This window comes from Cydia strobilella, chromosome 14, assembly GCF_947568885.1.
Source record: "Cydia strobilella chromosome 14, ilCydStro3.1, whole genome shotgun sequence".
Classification (NCBI taxonomy): domain Eukaryota; kingdom Metazoa; phylum Arthropoda; class Insecta; order Lepidoptera; family Tortricidae; genus Cydia; species Cydia strobilella.
The window spans coordinates 4,869,865-4,889,630 of record NC_086054.1 but is presented as its reverse complement, the minus strand read 5'-3'; the positions used below and the strand labels follow the sequence as shown (position 1 = coordinate 4,889,630).

General features: G+C 40.7%; 1 protein-coding gene across 1 annotated transcript in view; it reads left to right on the top strand.

The window, feature by feature from the left end:
* The first annotated feature begins 5,618 nt into the window (after positions 1-5,618).
* LOC134747435 (uncharacterized) overlaps positions 5,619-19,766 on the top strand; it is a 103,089-nt gene continuing 88,941 nt past the window's right edge. Inside the window, exons 1-3 of the mRNA XM_063682060.1 lie at positions 5,619-5,667; positions 7,620-7,846; positions 7,954-8,144. Of these exons, the coding sequence (XP_063538130.1) occupies positions 5,619-5,667; positions 7,620-7,846; positions 7,954-8,144 (467 nt within the window). The remainder of the gene's footprint in view (positions 5,668-7,619; positions 7,847-7,953; positions 8,145-19,766) is intronic.

The following is a 19,766-nucleotide window of genomic DNA, read 5'->3' as shown; positions in this document are numbered from 1 at the left end:
ATGCTAAAGGAGAAGTATGTTATTGACGATGATGTGAGAGATAGTGGGAGTTCAGTAGGAGCAGAAGTGATCACTCTTCCTAGGATAGCAGGTGTCTTCCCCGGAGTTGCAGTGAAATTGTTCCACATGCAAGCAGTCAAAGAGACTGTGCTATATAGCATGTTCTCTAGTGGCCAGAACCCAGCCACGCATGCAATTTGCTGCCCATTCTTACCCTCACTGGCTCCTAAGTCCTTGATGTCTTCTGAAGGGAACAACTTCCATCCAGCTATATGTTCTGGGTTGCCATCAAGCTGGATGATATCATCCATAAGAGAGATGGACGCTTGCCCCTCTGGAAGACATCCTGACTTATTATAAGGCAGGATACAATTCTCTGGCAACTCCTGAACCAGCAAGGGTGGTTGTGTTCAGAAGCATCAAGCTGATGAAACCAACATCAAATGAGCTGGTAGAACTTGCTAGATGTCTATCCACTCGCTGCATGGCAGAGTTGGGTGAGATGAGGACTGCTGACTCCAACCATAACAAGGTCATGGAAGCTGTAAGTCACGGGAGGATGGATTAGGACTTAAGTACTGCATATGGCAACAAATGTGCGTGATGAAGTGGACACAAACCCCATCATCGAACCCCCGCGAAGGTACGAAACCCGTAGTGCGCGCGCGGGACTGCTGCGACTCGAGCCGCATAGACTAGCTAAGTCCAAAAAACTCACCCACGTCATGGGCCGTAAGGTGTACAATCATCTACCGCGGGAAATTTTAACAGCACAAAGTGCTTCACTTTTTAAAACAAAATTAAAAAAATGGCTTCTTGAGCAGGCGTTCTACGACCACAAGGAGCTTTTTAATTGATTAATTATTAAGTTTAACCTTATGGTTTAGAATGTTATGATATTTGTATAGTTACACGCTGTAATGTACTTTTTGACATGTAATGTTATATTATGAATAAATTATTATGATTATGATTATGATGATTATGTTCTCTGAGATGGCCTATTGACTCATTAATGATGTTGAGTCCTTATGGCAGCTAAGTGTGATTGTGTCTATATAATCAATGGCACCATGTCACGTAATCTAAGTTAGAGCTTAATATCTTATATATTGTTTTGGAATTTCTTTTTTTTATATAAGGTATATGTAATATGGGCCTTGTTGCCTGAATTAAATAAATAAAAAATTACATCGAATACATCGTCATAATGGACTCCGTCGCCGTTCGTAGAGACCTAGCCTCAACCAGCACGTGTCTGCAGTGTCTGCACTTGAGAAACTACAAGGTTCCCAGATTTTTTTCTCTTGAAAATTTACAACGAAAAACGTAATGACTCTCGAAGGTTTCTGGGAAGTCGTCGAAGGCCGTGACACCGGATGGCGATCGGAATAACCTTGCGTTGGCACGTATCTGTCTTTCATTGAATAAGGATTTAGACCAGTATGTTAGAAATTGTACAACGCCAGCTGAAGCTCGAAAAAAAATTGCATGCAAAAATATTTTGAAGACAAAGGTCCGCACCGCAGACCGCAGAGTTCTGTTACTTAGAAAACTGCAGGATATCGGGCGAACTATTGAGGATGCCAAGGTAGCTGCAATCCTGTTAAGTGGCTTGCCGGCTGAATATGATACTGTTGTTTCAAAATTATCAAATGTGGCAGCAGCGGACAACTTGACCAGCAAGCTCATAAAATCCCGCTTACTTCAAGAATACTAGAAAGTCTTCGGTTGAAACTATAACTGCTTTATAACAAAGAAGATCTGTGATTTCTGCAAACGACAGGGTCATACAAAGGCTAGATGCTACAAGCTTTAAGGGAAGAAGAGGAAGGCGTCGAGCTCTGATTCTGACAGAACTAACATGGTTTATGGCGAGATGTCCAAGTCCACAAAAAAACTTTACTTAGATTCTGGCGCTACAAACAGTATAGTTAACTTAGTACTGTACCTTGCCAGTCTAATGTCACGACCCGTCACAAGAACCGGTTGGAACCATGTACAGTTCCTTCCCATTGGGAAGCCAACGGCTTGCTTCAATGGCCAAGAGCTATAAACGCCGAACGATGTGCAAACAAAAGCTCAGAGCCATAATGTTGGAGAAGCTGTTATCGAGAAAGAACGTCTGGATGGAAGCGATTATAGCGAGTACTAGGTTATCTACCTACTTATATCTACGAACGTTCGAGAGTTGTGCGAGTCATCATGTCTACATTAGAAGAGTTTATTTAATATCAAGAGGAGTTGATCAACAATTTGAAGACATCGGAGAAGAACTATTGAAAATCGACTAAAGAGAGAATTAAGCAGCCGTATTTAGAAACTAGACATAATAGGCCAAGCAATAAGCAGGTATAGAGGGAAATGCTAGGAACACGATTTTTGATTTCGTAGCTTTGTTTGGACTAGTTAGGAGATGAACATATCAAAAGTCCCCGAATAATATAGTTTCCGAGATATGATCGAAAAATCGAAAAATTAAACCTCCAAACCCCCCTCTCCCCCCCAGCACCAGGGTTACGGCCGGGGACTTTTGACATGTTCACCTAACTAGTCCAAACAAAGCTACGAAGTCAAAAATTGTGTTCCAAGCATTTCCCTCTATACCTTTTTTTTGGGCATTTATTTCCTGGCCTATAAAGTACTTGAGCAACAGTTTAAGGAGTTTTAAAGCGGACATAAGGCGATTATTTCCAAAGCGTCAGTCAGGAGACAGAACGGAGACATATTTTACACAAAATAAGTATGAGGAGTTGTATGTTCAATACAAAACGGTTTTACGTGAAGCTTTGAAAGCATTTTTGCAACCAAGTGCACAATCATTAGTGCAACCGTTGCCAGTGAAAATGGTAATTGTGACGTAAAATTACCTCGCATTATTTTGCCGACTTTTAGTGGCAAGTATGAAGAATGGCAAACGTTTTAGTAGGTACGATGAGATTTTAAATAACTTGTCATTACAAGTCGCAAATATTTAAAATGTTCTATCAAATCATCATCCACCAACAGAAGACCCTCCATCCCTTAGTGAAAATATAGAAGTATACGCTGACGATGCCCTTGATTTAAATGCGAGTGGAGAACTGTTTTCCGATGACGCATCCAGTTTACCTTTACCTGGCGATCAGGTATTTGATAGTAAAAACGAGCCTACAGTCCCTGAACAACCTTTTTCAATGACTTTAGAAACTGTCACTAAAGACACATCCGTTGCAAAATCAGCCCCCAAACCATTTGGAATCTTTAAAACAGTTTCAAAGATTTGAATCTTCAGATTGGGCAGAAATTCGTTATTCCGAGATTCAAAAGAATTATGTGTCTACCCCCGGTTTCATAGAGTTAGAGACAAACGAAGAAATAAAACCCTATGATAACTTTAACAATCTTAGTCATACAGAAAAGGGTTTCGCGGCTATCTCTTTAGGGTTGTTAAAACAATGTGATGCGATGGAACAAGGAATTCGCACCTTTATGTCGTGGATAACTTTAACTGAGGCGGTAGATGTCGCAACTATTCAAAATAAGATAAACGAGATTTTCTTGGAAGGAGATTACAAGAAAATCTCGTCAGACTTGTTACAGTCGTTTTTATAAGAATCTTATGGTGTAATAAACCCAAGAAGATGAGTCGTGAATTCCAAACACGTGGCAGAGGCCAAGCCAGTTCCGGCGGTAGCCGCCGAGAGGCTAGGGACCAGATGCGAGGTTATCAAAACCAGCAGCGTCGCGAGATGAGGGAGCATGATCAGCGGCAACAGGCCGACTGGGCGCTACCCGACTTCCAACAGCGGGATTACGAAGTCCGCCCCCCTCAAGCTCAGAAGCCCCGGAATCCCAATCGTTCCGCGGGTTTCAAGGGCCGTCGTCCCCAGGCGCAGCGCGCCGACGGTCCAGTCCCTGTACTGACAAAATCCAGTACTGAAACTCCACCGACAGACGCCCCTTTATATGATGTGGGACCTGCTTCTAGCATGATCCCCATCCAAGGGAAATATTGTCAAAATTTTGATTACGGTGGATTCATTCCGGTCGTGGAAGCCACGTACCGTGACTTGTGGGCTATTGACCCACGTTTACATGAACGCTTGCCGCAGAGCGCGTTCACCCACGTAATGTGTAACCACTTGAATGTGGAAGTACTGCAACAAGCACGCGAAGCAGGACAGGACGTGCTGCCTCAGTATTCAGATTTTCATGAGGCTCTTCCAGATTATCAGTGCATACCTAAAAGTGTCAATGATTATCTTACACATATAGGCACTGTCTTAACCGCAAGTGGTGAAGAGGTAAAGGTAAACCTACCCCCCGCAGCCGTACCACAAGGACCAATGGAGGTCGATGGAGTTCACATCCCATCTGGTACTTATGGCGTATTGAACGCCGGAAACCACAATGCGTATGAGTGCTACATCAGTCCGCTGACTACATCAAGAAGAGTGGAAGCGTCGTTAGCACAAGAAGCCGGATACCAACCGGTCCCGCCGCAAATAATACCCCCCGGGTTAATACCGAACGCCAATTGGCTGGGGTATCTGCCAATTGATGGCATGAACTTTAACGCGCAACAGAGACTGCTTAATGCCCCATTCCCTGATGATGACACGGTCAAGGGAAGACTCAGAATAAGTCATACGTTGTGTGACCGAGTTTACATCGTGCTCGCCGAGCTTAAAGACCGGTTTAAAATGTGCGAATACTACCGCAAAAAGGGCGAGAATATGAATGAGAAGGAGGCCCCAAAACAGGTGATGGTTTCATCCAACCTGATTTTTGTGGAAAGCAGAGGGCCTAAACAGGAGAACCAGCCACTATATTCCCGATCAGTGGTGCTCCTTTCTAATTACGGACAAGGATCTAATACGACCAATCAGGCGTATTTCGAAGTGATGCACCGCCGCCGTATACTAAATGGACCGCAGCAGGCCAGAGGTTATTGCTGCTTGACTCAACAGGGCAATCCACCGGGTGGTTGGGGACCCACCCTAAATGCCAATTTTGAGATGGCGGGTGCCTTCGCACCAGTAATCCATGCTGATAGAGAGCAGTTGAGGGTCGCTACGTACCACAGTTTGACGCCGACCGAAGACAGGACATCTTCAATTCTCAACTTTATCAAGCAAAGTTATCGGGTGAAGTAGTCCCATAATTCCAGGAGCGCTGGGTTAAACCCTAAATCCTGAAGAACCAAAATACAATCATAACAGATGGCCTGCGGCCATCGTGCTGATTTAGTGCAGCAAAGAAGAGACGGTATTTTACGATCAGTCAAAGATAAATTTACAAAAGAAACCCTTCGAAGAATACCGCCATCATGTAACAGCCTTTTTCACGTTGACACGTTCTCAGCTACGTTAGAAAAGAAAGGTGGCACAAGTAAAGTGTTTTGGCCTCTTAAGAACGAAACTCGCCTTAATAGAAAAGCCGCGCAGGCTAATTCTACTCCAAATCCAAAACAAAGATACCTGTTGCCCGCGCAGGGAAATCAACCAAATTTTCAAACTGCCGCACCACCGGCTATGAATAATTAATATTATCCACAAACGGCAACCGCGCAGGTTCCCTACAATCCCTACTAACCAAGTATCCATACCCGCCAGTACCTGCTGCGCAAGTAGGTTATGGTATGTATGATCAAACTTTGCCGAGACTGCCCGGTGCCCGCGCAGGGTAACCGCAACTTTCGCTCTCGGGCCTCTAGGGGTAGGTCAGGACCCACTAGTCACCAAGCACATAGACAGTCTTACAATGACTCACGAAAAGAGTCTCGAGGAAGGAAAAAATTCTGACTCGATGTTTCAAGCAGGTCAAATATTATTAAAAATAATACAGGGATATCACATCCCTTTTTGTTCAAAGCCGATACTTCAACTGCCATGCCTATCCAACCACCCTCAATTAACATTACCGTCAGACGAAATGGACTTGGCAATCAATCAGCTAACAAAAATGAAAGTCGTAGAGCCAGTACAAATTGCCCCCAGTTTTGTTTCTCGAATTTTTTTGGTCAAGAAACCAGACGGCACACACCGTTCAATATTCAACCTGAAAATCCTAAATCAATTTGTATACGTAGGCAAGTTCAAGCTGATAAACATACAAAGAATCCCAAGTTTTATTATATATCGAGACGAAGGACAAATATGCCGTCAGGCTAAAAAAGCTATGTCTCTCTCAAACAACACGGCTTTTTAGAAAGCCATTGGTAAATTTACCACATTATTTCTTTATAAGCAAGGACCTAAGGCGTATAGATGGCTGAGGCACATTTTTGTACTACCATTGCCTGCAAAATTTTTGTCACTACATCTTCGCTCAGTCCACACTTTTCCCTTATCACACTGTTCCTAATTCTATCTTGTAATCTCACATCACACACACTTCTCAACGCTCTCATTTCCACTGCATTCACTTGGCTCTGATGCCTCTTCTGCCATACCCAACTTTCGCTACCATACATAAGTGTAGGCACCAGCACCCCTCCATGCACAGCCAACCGTGCCTTTTGCGACACCTTCTGGCTGCTCATAAAAGCGTTGTGCCCCATTCACGCGATTTCCAGCAATCACTCTCCTTTCAATATCTTTATCATGCTTACCGTCCCTAGTGTTCCCAGATACACAAACTCTTTCACTTGTCCAATCAAAATTTCACAGTTTGTCATATATTCCTCCTTTTCAAATACCATAACTTTCGTCTTACTTACATTTATTTTCATTCCTTTCCTTTCAAAAGATCCATGCATTCTAGTTACCATCTCCTGCAGCTCTTCACCCGATGACGCTAGCAATACTAGGTCATCAGCGTAAAGAAGACATTTGACGGGTAACCCACTCATTCTCAGTCTGTAGTAAACACAGTTGTAAATTTTAATTTTATTAGATGTGCTGATCATAAAAATGCCCTAACCAACCAAATTATCGACTTATCTTATAGGTTTTTCCTACATCACTGGTGTAAGGACACCAATAAATTATTAAAAGGAACGCATTCCGACTTCGATCCAGAAGACCGAATGCGCGAGATGACGAGGAATTATTATTTGAAATGAAGGAAATGCTATAATAATAATAAATAACTTATTAATATTATATATACCATTAACTTACTCATAAAACTTGTTAGTATTTAATATTAATTCTTATCCCTAATGTTAGTACATAATTAATAAGTTAAACAAAATATGGGCTGCAAGAAACATGCATCTCACAGCAGTGCCTCAAGTATGGACAGTCAAACCTGTCCGCAATAGAGCGCAGGACGGGGTTGGGGCTGGCCCGCACCCGGCGCACCAGGGGGCCTAGCCAAGAGGCAATTCGTAAAACGATAACGCTTACGAATCGATAAAAAATGTATGGGAATGACAGGTACCGACGACGAGTCTGTCGCAAAATATTAACGAATACAAAAATGCTAGCCAAGTTGCAATGTTGTAACGAAACGCAAAACTTTCGTTACCGGAAGTCGATATCTGCCATACATTGCCTAGCCAAGTGACACTTTTGACAAGCGAAAACGAATCGTTATCGTCTCGTAGGTATCGATACGTAGCGTGAGCTATCCCGTTGCAGATAACTTAGCGAAGAGAAGACAGAAAGGCCGTATTAAAAGTTATTGTGTAGTAAAATGCACACTGAGATTATTGCGGGCGGCTCACAATGCAGAAGTTTCGCGGAGACGCAGGCGCCGTCGGGAAAATCGCGTCAGGCTGGAAAGGGTGGAGAAGATGCCGGAATTGTTGTTCATTCAACAATTTCGGCTTAGCAAATCCGTGTTTAAACAACTTTGTTCGGACCTGCGTACCCAGACCACACTTCGTGGCACACGTGAAATCCCATTGAAAATAAAGGTAGTACATACTGTCTTCGTGTAATCTGGTGTACCTACTATATTATTATAAGTATAAGTATTCATTATCTTTATAAGTAAAACGTGTATGTTATTATTATTTCATAGGTTTTATGTGCGCTTAGCTTTTACGCCACGGGGTCAGACCAACGGATTGTGGGGCTAACCCAGCATTTAACTCAACGAACAACAAGCCGTTGCATTCGTCAGGTGACCAACGCACTGAACAGGGAAAGCATCAGTGATAAGTGGATTGTGTTTCCACAAACACAGCATGAGCGAACCATAATAAAACAAGAGTAAGTATGTTAGGTTCTTTATTACTATCCCAACTTACTTTTATACCTAATGGAAATTTACCATTGTACTTACATTGTCAACAGCAGAAACTATTCTTACCCAAATTGACTAAGTCCCACGGTAAGCTCAAGAAGGCTTGTGTTGTGGGTGTTGTGTATCTGTGGTTCAGCAATATATGCTATCTATGGTCCTGGGTACATGTCACCCAAGTTCTGAATAAAGAGTTACTATTAATTACAATATAAATTGTATTATTGAAATAAAACATGGCGCAGTCTGTAAAAAAGTAGAAAATATATTGTAAGACACGTGCAGAAAATTTTAGAAGTTGTTAAAGATGGAGCATTCCATCAAGCTGCCACCAAACTTTGATTTGCGAGCTGCAAATGCGGCAACAGAATGGCGGCTATGGCGTCTCTGTTTTGAAGACTACTTGGTGGGTTCGGGGCAAGATAATGCCGCGGATAAGGTAAAATTGGCCCTCTTGAGAAATATGTTAGGAATGGAAGCTGCCAGAATAGTCACAACGTCGCTACAACTTTCCGAGAGTGAAAAAGATAATTACGATTCAGTAATGGCCGCAATCACAAAATATGTCAGCCCGCGTGTAAACGTTACGACTTTATAGGGACCAATGAATTTAGACAACAGTTTTGTGCTGTTTCCCTTGTTGTAAAAATTTGTGCGAGTTAATTTAACCAAATCCCCTTCCTTAAAAACTGCAGCGGGAACTCTTCCAAAATCGAATCTTTGTTTCTGTTTTGTCTGGCTCATTTGAATGTTGCCATCGACCTCCCTCCTCAAATCCATCATGGATTTGTTAGCGACGTCGATTTCAACACCCAACTTGTTTGCGAGACCATCTTGAGATTTAATACCAAAAAGAGTCTCCGATGCAGTCTTTTTGGTGGTGGTATTTATGGTGTTATTTATGCCCCACTGAATTTTTTTCAGACACACATCCCAACTACGTTCGTCCTGACCTAAATTATGCCTCATCATGGAATTTAATATGGTCTGATTAAATCTTTCGGCTTGACCGTTTGCCCTAGGGCAAGCCACTGCGTTTAGGATATGTTTGATACCATTAGTATCGCAAAATCTTTTGAAGGCCGCTGATGTAAAAGAGGTACCTCGGTCGGAAATGATTCGAGAGGGATAAATGAAATCATGAAAAACATCCTCTAATATTTTCACTGTGGTTTTTGTCTTAGTATTTTTTACCGGTTTCACAAAAACGTATTTAGTGAATCCGTCTACAATCGTCAAAATATACGTATTACCCCTAACACTCTTTACAAATGGACCTAAGTGATCCACATGAATCGTGTGAAACGGTTTGTCGCCTTTTGGTATGGGATACAATTGGCCTTGCTTTCGTTTAGCAGAACTATCCTTATTATAGGCGCAAGCTATACAGTTGCCCACGTATTTTTTTACAAAACGACGAAGTTTTGGGAACCAGTATAGCCCTTGAATCCTCTCAATAGTCTTGGTTACGCCTAGGTGCCCGATATCGTCATGGTTCGCGTGACAAATTTGAAACCGCGCGCTTCGCGGCACTACCAAACGCAATTTATCGTCTACTCTTCTATAAAGCTTATGATCTTTGAATACATAGTTTTTCTTAATGTCCCTAGCTTCCTCGTCATTTTCCGGCTTAAGAATCTTCACGATACGTGCTACATCAGGATCGGACAGCTGTAAGGTCAAAAGCCAATCATCTTTTTCTATGTTATAAACAGTGTAAATATGTGACTCATTTTCGGTGTCTGTCAACGTAGTATTACGACTTAGAGCGTCAGCATGGGTCATTTGTGTACCAGGCCTATACTCTATATCGAAGGTGAACTCGCTAATTTGGAGCCACCATCTGGCAATTCGAGGTACTAAGTCGCGCTTGGTTAACGTTGTTCTGATAGCGTTACAGTCTGTCACAACCTTAAAATTAATCCCTAATAGGTACACTCTAAACTTTTTTAGAGAGTTCACTATCGCCAAAGTTTCTAGCTCATACGAATGCAAGTGACGCTCTTCCGGAGTGGTCTGCCTACTAAAATAGGCTACCGGTTTCAACACCCGAGGATTTTCTTGCCACTGTAGCAGTATTCCGGCCACTCCAAGAGAGCTTGCATCCGTATGAAGCTCGGTGTCAAGTTTAGGGTTGTATAAAGCTAATATTGGACGATCGACCAACTTGTTTTTCAACGTGGTGAAAGCTTGAAGCTCTACTTCGGACCATTTAAATGCGACATCTTTTTTCAGTAGATTTGTGAGTGGTCTAGCAATCTCACCAAAACCCTTCACAAATCTCCGGAAATACCCAGCCAAGCCTAAAAACTGCCTAAGATTTCCTATTCCTCGTCTGAGGAATAGGAAATGTCTTGACTGCCAATATTTTATCTTCATTGGGCCTAATCCCATCAGCAGAGATTTCATAGCCAAGGTAATTAATCGTGTTGTCAAAGAAGCGACATTTTGACAGTTTAAGTGTAAGACCATTCTCCCTGATGAGTTTCAAGACCTCTTCCAATCTCTCAAAACCTTGTTCTAGATCACCAGATGGCACAAGGATGTCGTCCAGGTATGCCAATGCAGATTCAAATCGCTTCGATCCAAGCATTCGGTTAATAAGCCTTTGAAAGACTGCCGGCGCATTAGCAAGGCCGAACGGCATCCTTTTAAATTCATAGTGGCCATCTGGTGTTATGAAACCTGTGAGACGTCGACTATCTTCCGCCATGGGCACCTGGTAATAACCAGATGCGAGATCTAGGGTGGTAAAAAAACGGTTACCACTTAAGTTTGACAACTGGTCTTCGATCAGAGGGAGCGGGAAGCAATCTTTTTTAGTTCTATTATTCAAAGCCCGGAAGTCGACACATAATCGTTGTTCACCCGTTTTTTTCTTTACCATTAAGATGGGGCTGGCGTAGTCCGAGTTCGACTCTTGAATAATATCATTACTTAAAAGTTCTTTAATAGTGTTGCGTACCTGCTCCCTCTCAACATGCGACAATCTGTAAGGCCTGTAGACTACTGGCCGGTCATCTAATAAGTCTATCGTCATCTCAACATCTTTAGCCGATCCTAATTCGCTCAGATTTGACGCAAAACAATCACGGTAGGATTGAAGAAGCGTGTGTAACCTCTCGACGAACTCTGTACTGACGTCCTTGCCTACCTTGATATCGTTTTTTTCAATTGGCTCTAATGACGAAATGTCGCAGGTAATTCTATTGACATGGAGAACTTTCTTTTCTATAAACGATGCCGCCCTGGCCAAAAGAATATTGGAGTCCAATGTCAACACATCTTTAGTTAAATTGGTTAGCACTAAATGACCCCTCCCATCCTTGATTCTATAAGCACCCTGATGTAGATGATACTCTTTTCCAGGTTCACCGCAACTATACCCTTCAACATAAACATCACCGGAAAAAGAGGAATCTTCTGAATACACTTCGACAAGGTTCACCCCCTGAATCTTGGTAGAGTTAAAGGTCAACAACTTCACAGAATTATCTTGTTGCATTTCAGTTAACGGGCTCTTATAAAAGAACAACTTACGGTTGTCCTTCAATACCGTTACGAAAGGTAACTCTGTGAAATTCTGGCCGATCAGTAAGGGCGTCTGTAACAACTCATCACTAACCACTAGTACTTCGACGGAAGCTTCAACTTCGTCAATTTTTACAGTCACAAAGCTCTTATAGACAGGTAACACCAACGATTCACCAAACCCTTTTATCGCAGGTAGTTCAGAATAACATTTTGCCAAATTAAGTTTCTCACCCTCGGATTCACGTATCAAGCTACACTCGCTTCCAAAGTCTACGTACGCTACATAATCGCCCCCATTGACACAAATCTTTCTAAAAAACTTATCATTGGTATTGCGGAGTGTGTAGATCCTAAGGACCTTGCGCTCTTCACCGACCGTGCTATTTTTGCTATCATTCCTTGGCTGTAAAGGATTAAGTTTGCAAGATGCAGAATCGTGACCTACCCGGTGGCATTTCTGACATTTTACTATAGGTCGAGGACATTTACCAAAAGAATGCCCTTTTCCACGACAATTGAAACAAGTCATAGAAGTTTCGCCCGAAGGACCCGAAGAAGAGTTCTGCTTGGGCCCGGCTTCACTACGTTTCCTATTAAAAGACACGTCAGGCGGTCGTTGCGAATTGAGGTAATCCAATAAATCTTCTGGTTCCTCACAATTTAAAGTTTGGGCACCGTTCCTAACGGACTTATCTAATATGCCGTGTACTATACACTGTACAGCTTTCTTTGCTCTGATCTCACATCTGTTCAGTAAAGTTAGCTTATCGTAGAAATACTCGCGATAATGCTCACCGGCACGTGTGGTCCGAGCTAGCATTTCTTCGAGAAGCCGACCATAATTTTGCTCATTGGGGAAAGCCTTCCTAAGTTTCTTTTGCCAATCCTCCCAGCTATATACCACGGACGGTAAGGACTCGAACCATTTTTTTGCAAGTCCCGCGAGTTTTTGAAGTGCAAAATGTACGGTCTGCTTCTCGTTCCAGTCATATATTTTAACACATTCGTTGGCTTTACTGACAACTCTATACCCTACTATTCAATATACTCTATGCTGGCAACTAAAGACAACAAAATAACATCTTTATAACTAGCTGAAAAGGTACACATCTGGCGAGTAATTTGCACTATTTGTTGAAAGTTTAATAGGTACCGCTATTAAAACATTAAACATGATAGATACATGGACACCCTATTTTTTATTATAAGGAAATATATAGGTGTCAATTGCCATCGATTTGGCGGGGAATTTAACTTCGGAAACTTTTTAGGTTTTTAAACTCTTTAGAAAGTTTCCCACCTGGGATGATCATAATAAGATCTTAATTAGATCAACAAAGGTTATCCCGCAGGACTGTAAAATAAGATCCGAAAGAAGTAAAATTGCCCAAGAGCAATTACAAAAGGCCCTCTTTCTTAAAAATAAATTTCCGGATATAAATTCGTACACAAAGAATCTCATCGTAGCACGAAAACTCAAATGGATTAGCTTTTGTCGCGATAATATTCAAACATTTTGCTCTCACAAAACCTAGTCGAGCGGCGGAGTCACTCATATAGAAGGACATATGAGACGAGAACTCACTAACATGTATGAAACTATCATCAAGGAACAATGTGAAACACGTCGGGAAGTTCTTAAAACTCCGCTTGCACTTGCTACCATAGATCCAATTGAATTTGCATATGTCTACATGAAGAAGCCTGGATATATTGGCATTGTCATAGGGGAGCAAATACATCTGATCAAATGTAACCCTGTCTATGTGAGTGTCCGAAAAACGATGGAATGTTACAACGAGCTCCCTGTCAACTACACAAATAAGAAAATGTTCATGTCACCTAGATCACATATTATTCAGAAAACCGGAACCCCCATAGCTTGCTCAGTGATTATGCAGCCAGCATTTCAATTGTCTGGAAACTGGTTTGCATCACAGAATGGGTTAAGTAAAACAGTGGTTCCTTCAAGCTTGTCACCAGCTATACAACCTACATGGACTTACACAGATGCAGGTCTACTAGCTACTGAAGGGATATATTCTTCATCTGATCTTGACAAACTAAGAAGTCAACTTATGTACCCATCAGAACGAAGAGCGATAACACAAACCGTTTCTGCAGCTATCAATCAAGACACGTTTATCTCTGACACATCATTCTTCAATCATCTGATTACAAAAGAAGCAGTTGAAAGCTCATTCAATAAATTCATGGATAAAGCATGGGGTGGGTTTTTGACGTTTGGAAATCTGTTCTCTGGTATTTTTGGAATCATGCTGTTACTCAAGTTATTGAAATGGAGTTGTGATACTGTCATTCATTCAAAGGGGTTATACGAAGTTTATGGATGTGGATGTCATATTATGGCATCAGCATGGGATGCTTTGACTACGTACTTATTATCACCTATGAAGGTTGAAAAATACACTAAATCACGAGAGGATGCACGGTTTGAAGAGGCAAATGAACAAAAACAGGCTTTAGATGTCATTCGTACCGTCCCAACCTCAGCATCAGCACCTAGAGATGAAGAGACATTAGAAAATCACAAACCTCTCGTACCTTACTTCGCATTTGTTGTGATCATGATGTTTAGTTGCCGTAGTGAGTAGTTTTGTTTTGAGGTTATGTGTTGTACAAATATAAAAGTGTAAAATCATTTTAAAAATAGTGTTATGTGATATTTTGGGTGACAATATTTGTTATCTGAAGTTCGAGGACAAGACTGTGAACAATTTTCACGCACAAATCCAATGTAAGTTGACAAATGGTGATACGCATAAAAAAAAATGTGAAAACTTTATCACGGCGTTTTCAAGATATACCAATATTGTAACGCGAACTTTCTCAAATAGATCATAAGCTATGTTTAGTTCACATGAAGGCTACTAGATGGCGCTAGTAGGCCACGAATTCGATGTAAACATTGGCCATATTTACCTCACCGCACGCCCTACCACTCCCGAAGTAACCTTCACAACAATTGGCGCTCAACGTGCAACGTTAGGGCCGTGATGCTGTGACGTCGCAACTGTCGCAAGTCTTATATGGTGGTTACTCGACGACAAGCGAAACTTGTGGAGGGAGACATGGTTGTAAGCATGACAGATAGTCAGTTCCAGCAGTTGTTGGGAGCTATCGCGACTACAGCAAGACCAGCTCCAGCCCCACCCAAATCCAGTTCCTTCGCAAAGGCTACGTTTTCGTACAACGGCGAACGGGATCCAACCTGCGTGCAAACATTTTTAACAGCGGCTTCGTGCTTCAAACGCAATGGGAACATCAACGACGAAGATGCATTGCAGAGCTTGCCATAATATTAACAGATGCGGCAGCTGTTTGGTGGAATGGTGTGGGAAGCGCCGTCAAGACTTGGCATGATTTTAAGATCAGATTACGGAGAGCATTCGCACCTAAGAAGCCTGCGCACATGCTCTATAAGCAGATTTGCTTGGCGGAACAAGGTCCTCAGGAGCTCACCGAGAACTTCGTTGCCAAGCAAAGGGACTTGGTAACGAAGCTCGATATGGTGTACGGTGTACGGGTCTCTTCACAAGCGGATCAAGGAGAATATTCCGAGGCAAAACGTTCTTTCCTTCGATGCCCTTCTGGAAGCGGCACAGTCGGCCGAAGAGTTGGATGACGAACCCCCTCCATCGCCGACGGTCAAACCGAAGGAGCGCATCCGGTGCAATTACTGCCGAGTGAAAGGCCACACGGAGGACGTATGCCGCAAGAAGGAGAGGGAGGCAGCAACACGTGCAGCGGCCCGAATAAAAGCTGAAGCGCTGCCACCAGCCACAGCTACAGCCTCTACTACAGCGACGACATAGGCATCGTCTCCGTCACAGCCTATCTTCGCGTGCTACGGTTGTGGGACACTTGGCGTGGTGTGGAGAAAATGCCCGAAATGCGCCGATACCAGGAAACCAACCAAGCCAGAGCGCGTCGTCTTTTGTGCCACTGCAGTGGAAGAAGATACTGCCATGGACATACCGAGTCTATTGGTCAGGCAAGATATTTTGTACTGTTCATCGATGATGCAAGCCGTATGTGCTTTGTATATTTCTTAAAAGAAAAGAACCAAATTCTCCAGTGTTTTAAAGAGTTTCGGTGTATGACAGAGAACCAAACTGGAAATAAAATCAAGACTCTTCGGACAGATAATGGGGGAGAATATTGTTTACAGGAGATGCTGTAACCGATCGCATGTGCCAGGGCCGGATCTAGGGTAGAGCGAGTGGAGCGGCCGCTCTAGGCGCCGGATGGCAAGGGGGGCGCCAAAATGGCAAATGAGAAAAAAAAAAATAAGTTTTAAAAGACGCGAGTGTGACGCGGGCCCAAAAATACGGTTTGTTTCGCTTTTGTGTAAAAAGCTTCAACGAAGGGTGCCAAAACCCGATTTCGCTCTACCCTGATCAAGGACTCGGGCCGGCACTGGCATGTGCTCTCGTACAGCTATTAAATATAGTATATGTATTAGGTATATTTAAGCATATGTGTATATTAAACATTTCATTGTGGTTAAGAGAACTGCAATTAAATAGATAACTTTGTTTTAATGTCTAGAAAAGATCAGAAACATACAATAAATAACATTGAATACATAAATACCCTTAAAACATATAGAAAAAGTCAGCATGGAAACAATACGATAATAATTAACAACATTACAGAATTCCAAGAAATTAGAAATAATAAATTGTTTTAAAAGAAATGTGGTTTGGAGATCGGCGCACCGCAAATTTCCAAGAAAACTTAGGTCAATGACGTTACTATGTGAATAGGGCGGCCAGGTGACGGGAGATTACCCGAAAAGTTGGGAGATTTAATCATGCAAATGGGAGAATGGATGAAATATAAAGAAGACTTGAACTAAAGAAATTTATCTTAATATGCCATTTTATTTACTTACATTGAACTCAAGCAAAATAAAGATAGAAAATAGCAAATGAGATTGTCATAATGTTAGATAAAATCGAGTAAATAGGCGACATGAGGCTAACATGGAAAGGGACCCAGTCAGGGAGATGGAGGTGGTCCGAAATCGAGTCTCGGGAAGGCGTTTATTTGATGAGGAGAGTATTTATGTATGTGAATTTTACAACATATATGAACAGAGCATTGTCAAGTATCCATAATACAAATCTAGACCTTAACAACGCATATTTTCAGATACCCATTTCAGAAGATAGTAGGAAATACACAGGGTTTAGTTTCAACGGAAAGACTTATCCCTCATAGGGATAAGTTCGCCTTTGTACATCTTATTATTTGTACCATGTAATTTTTTATGTGTATATTTGTACAATAAAGAGTTTACTACTACTACTACTACTACTTATGTATATAATGTGCTACCGCAAGGGCTAAAGACGTCAGTTGGTAGCTGAGCAATGGACATGATTTTGGGCCATGAAGTAAGAGATTATTGCGTTAATAATCTAGACGATGGGTCATTAAAACAGCATTTGGCGCATATAGATATAATATTAGGGAAACTGAAGAAGGCTGGATTAACTTGTAACCTAGCAAAATGTGAGTTTTTGTGTAATGTTTTGTGTTCTTTTTTTGTGCTAATAAATATTTCTTATTCTTATTCTTAAGAAGTGAAAATGTTAGGATATATTATATCAACCGAGGGATTGAGGACAGACCCGGAAAAGACAAAATCAATTCGAGACTTTCCAGTACCAAAGAAAATAAAACAAGTAAGAGCCTTTTTAGGATTGTGCAATTTCTATAGAAGATTTATACCGGAATATAACAAATATATACAGCCTTTATGTAAACTACTGAAGAAAGAGAAGAAATGGTATTGGGGAGAAGAACAAATCGCTTTTGAGAAAGTCAAATCTGTTTGTAGAAGCTATCGAATTACAACATCCTGATTTCAATAGACTTCAATAGATTGCTCGAATGAGGGTCTCGCTGGAACCCTATATCAAATTGGTGATCAGGGCGAAATGAAGGTATTAGGCCTTTCATTAGGCTTTCATAGTAGGTCTTTGAAAGGCCCACAGTTGAATTATACTACCACGGAGGTTACATATCAGAATACCGAAAATTTATTTACCTAATGACGAATCACCTATGCTCGATTCGCCTATTTTTAAATCGCCTAACGATTATTTTACCTAAACATTGAATGACCTAAATTTATAATACCTAATCTCAATTAACCTAATGGACGAAACACCTAATGCACGATATACCTATGCACGTTTTACCTAACGCACGTTTCATTCACCTAAAGCTATACCTAATGCACGAAGCACCTAAAGCTAATATACCTAATGGACGATACACCTAAAGCTGATATACCTAATGAACGATATACCTAAACTTGATTTACCTAATGGATAAATCAAGTTTATATATAAATATATATACCTAAACTTGATTTACCTAATGGATAAATCACCTAAAGCTGTTATACCTAACGAACGAAATACCTAAAGGACGAAGTACCGAAAGTCGATATACCTAATAGACGATACCCCTAAACTTGATTTACCTATTAAACGGTGTAATACTGTAACGCGACATGCTAAAGACAGCCCAAAAAATTTGGGGTGATTGAATAAAAGCTTCACTTTAATAAATATATCATTTAGGTGTATAATACTTATATGTCTAATGCCGAAAAAAAAAAGTTTTTGAACATCCATAATCTGACATGGACGTATGGATTACGACCGGAATTAAATTTAAAAAAGTTGGAAAAGTAAAAAGTACTAGTTCGCAAAAACCAACTTTACGTAAAGTAGCACTTTTTGAACAACTGTATTAAAAAATACTTTTTGTATTGCTACAAATATACCCTCAAAAATAAGAAAAAAAAATTTAAAAATGCAAAATTATTACACATTGCTCGACAACAATAGATTCATTCACAATAGTATTTTCCACCTGGTATGTCGTGAGGCCTGTCGAGGGTCAACATTAACGACCAATATACGTGCATTAGGTATATTAGCTTTAGGTATTTCGTTTAATAGGTAAATCAAGTTTAGGAGTATCGACTATTAGGTATTATTTCAAGTATTAGGTGTGTCAAATTTAGGTAAATCGACTATAGGTAATCAGAGCTTAGGTAAAATAATATTAGGTGAAACGTGCATAAGTTATTTCGTTCATTAGGTGTTATGAGCTCAGGTTAATTGACCATTGGGTATTTAAAAAAATAGGTGTATCGAGCATAGGTCATTCGACATTAGGTAAATCAATTTTCGGTATTCTGATATGTAACCCACCACGGAGAAGGAGTTCTATGCGATAGTTGTTTGGGAAAATTTGAGATATATCTGAGAGGGACTAAAGTAATTATACAAACAGACCACAAAGCATTGGTGTTTGTAAAAAACTGGAAATTGTACAATGCTAGGGTTACTCGATGGATAAGTTATTTGGAACAATTTCATTATGAAATACAACACATTAAGGGGAAAGAAAATGTTGGGGCTGATGTTTTGTCATGATACCCACCACAGAGCGAGTTTTTGCAGGAAGATAAAATAAAATTACCGGAAATATTATATACTGAAACAAGAGCTAATAAGGAATTAATTAATAAACTTAAAAGGATAAAGGAATTACAGAAAGAAGATCAAGATGTTAAAGAAATAATTAAAGAATTAGAAAGTGGAGAAATATTGGATGTTGGGGAGAATAGCATAGAGGTGTATGTTAAGAGACGGAATACTATTTATCACTCCAGACAATACGCAGGAAGGAGTAATATATTTGCCTAGGGAATTAACAAATGTTAAGTAAGGAATGCGTTCAGAAATTAATTCAGTTTTTCCTAAGTTAGTTATATATATATATATATAAAACCTGATAGCAATCATACTTTTTTCTCATTGAATTTTTGTAATTTATATTTTTTTTATAGATTAATAGTCACTTTTTTATGTTAATTGATTTCGCCAACTTTCTTATGCTAATGATTTTGAACGTATGTTTTTTTTTTTATTACCTCTCTCATCTTTTATAATTAACTGACAGTTCCAACTTATGCCGCCCCAATTTCAATTGAGTGTTATTACGTT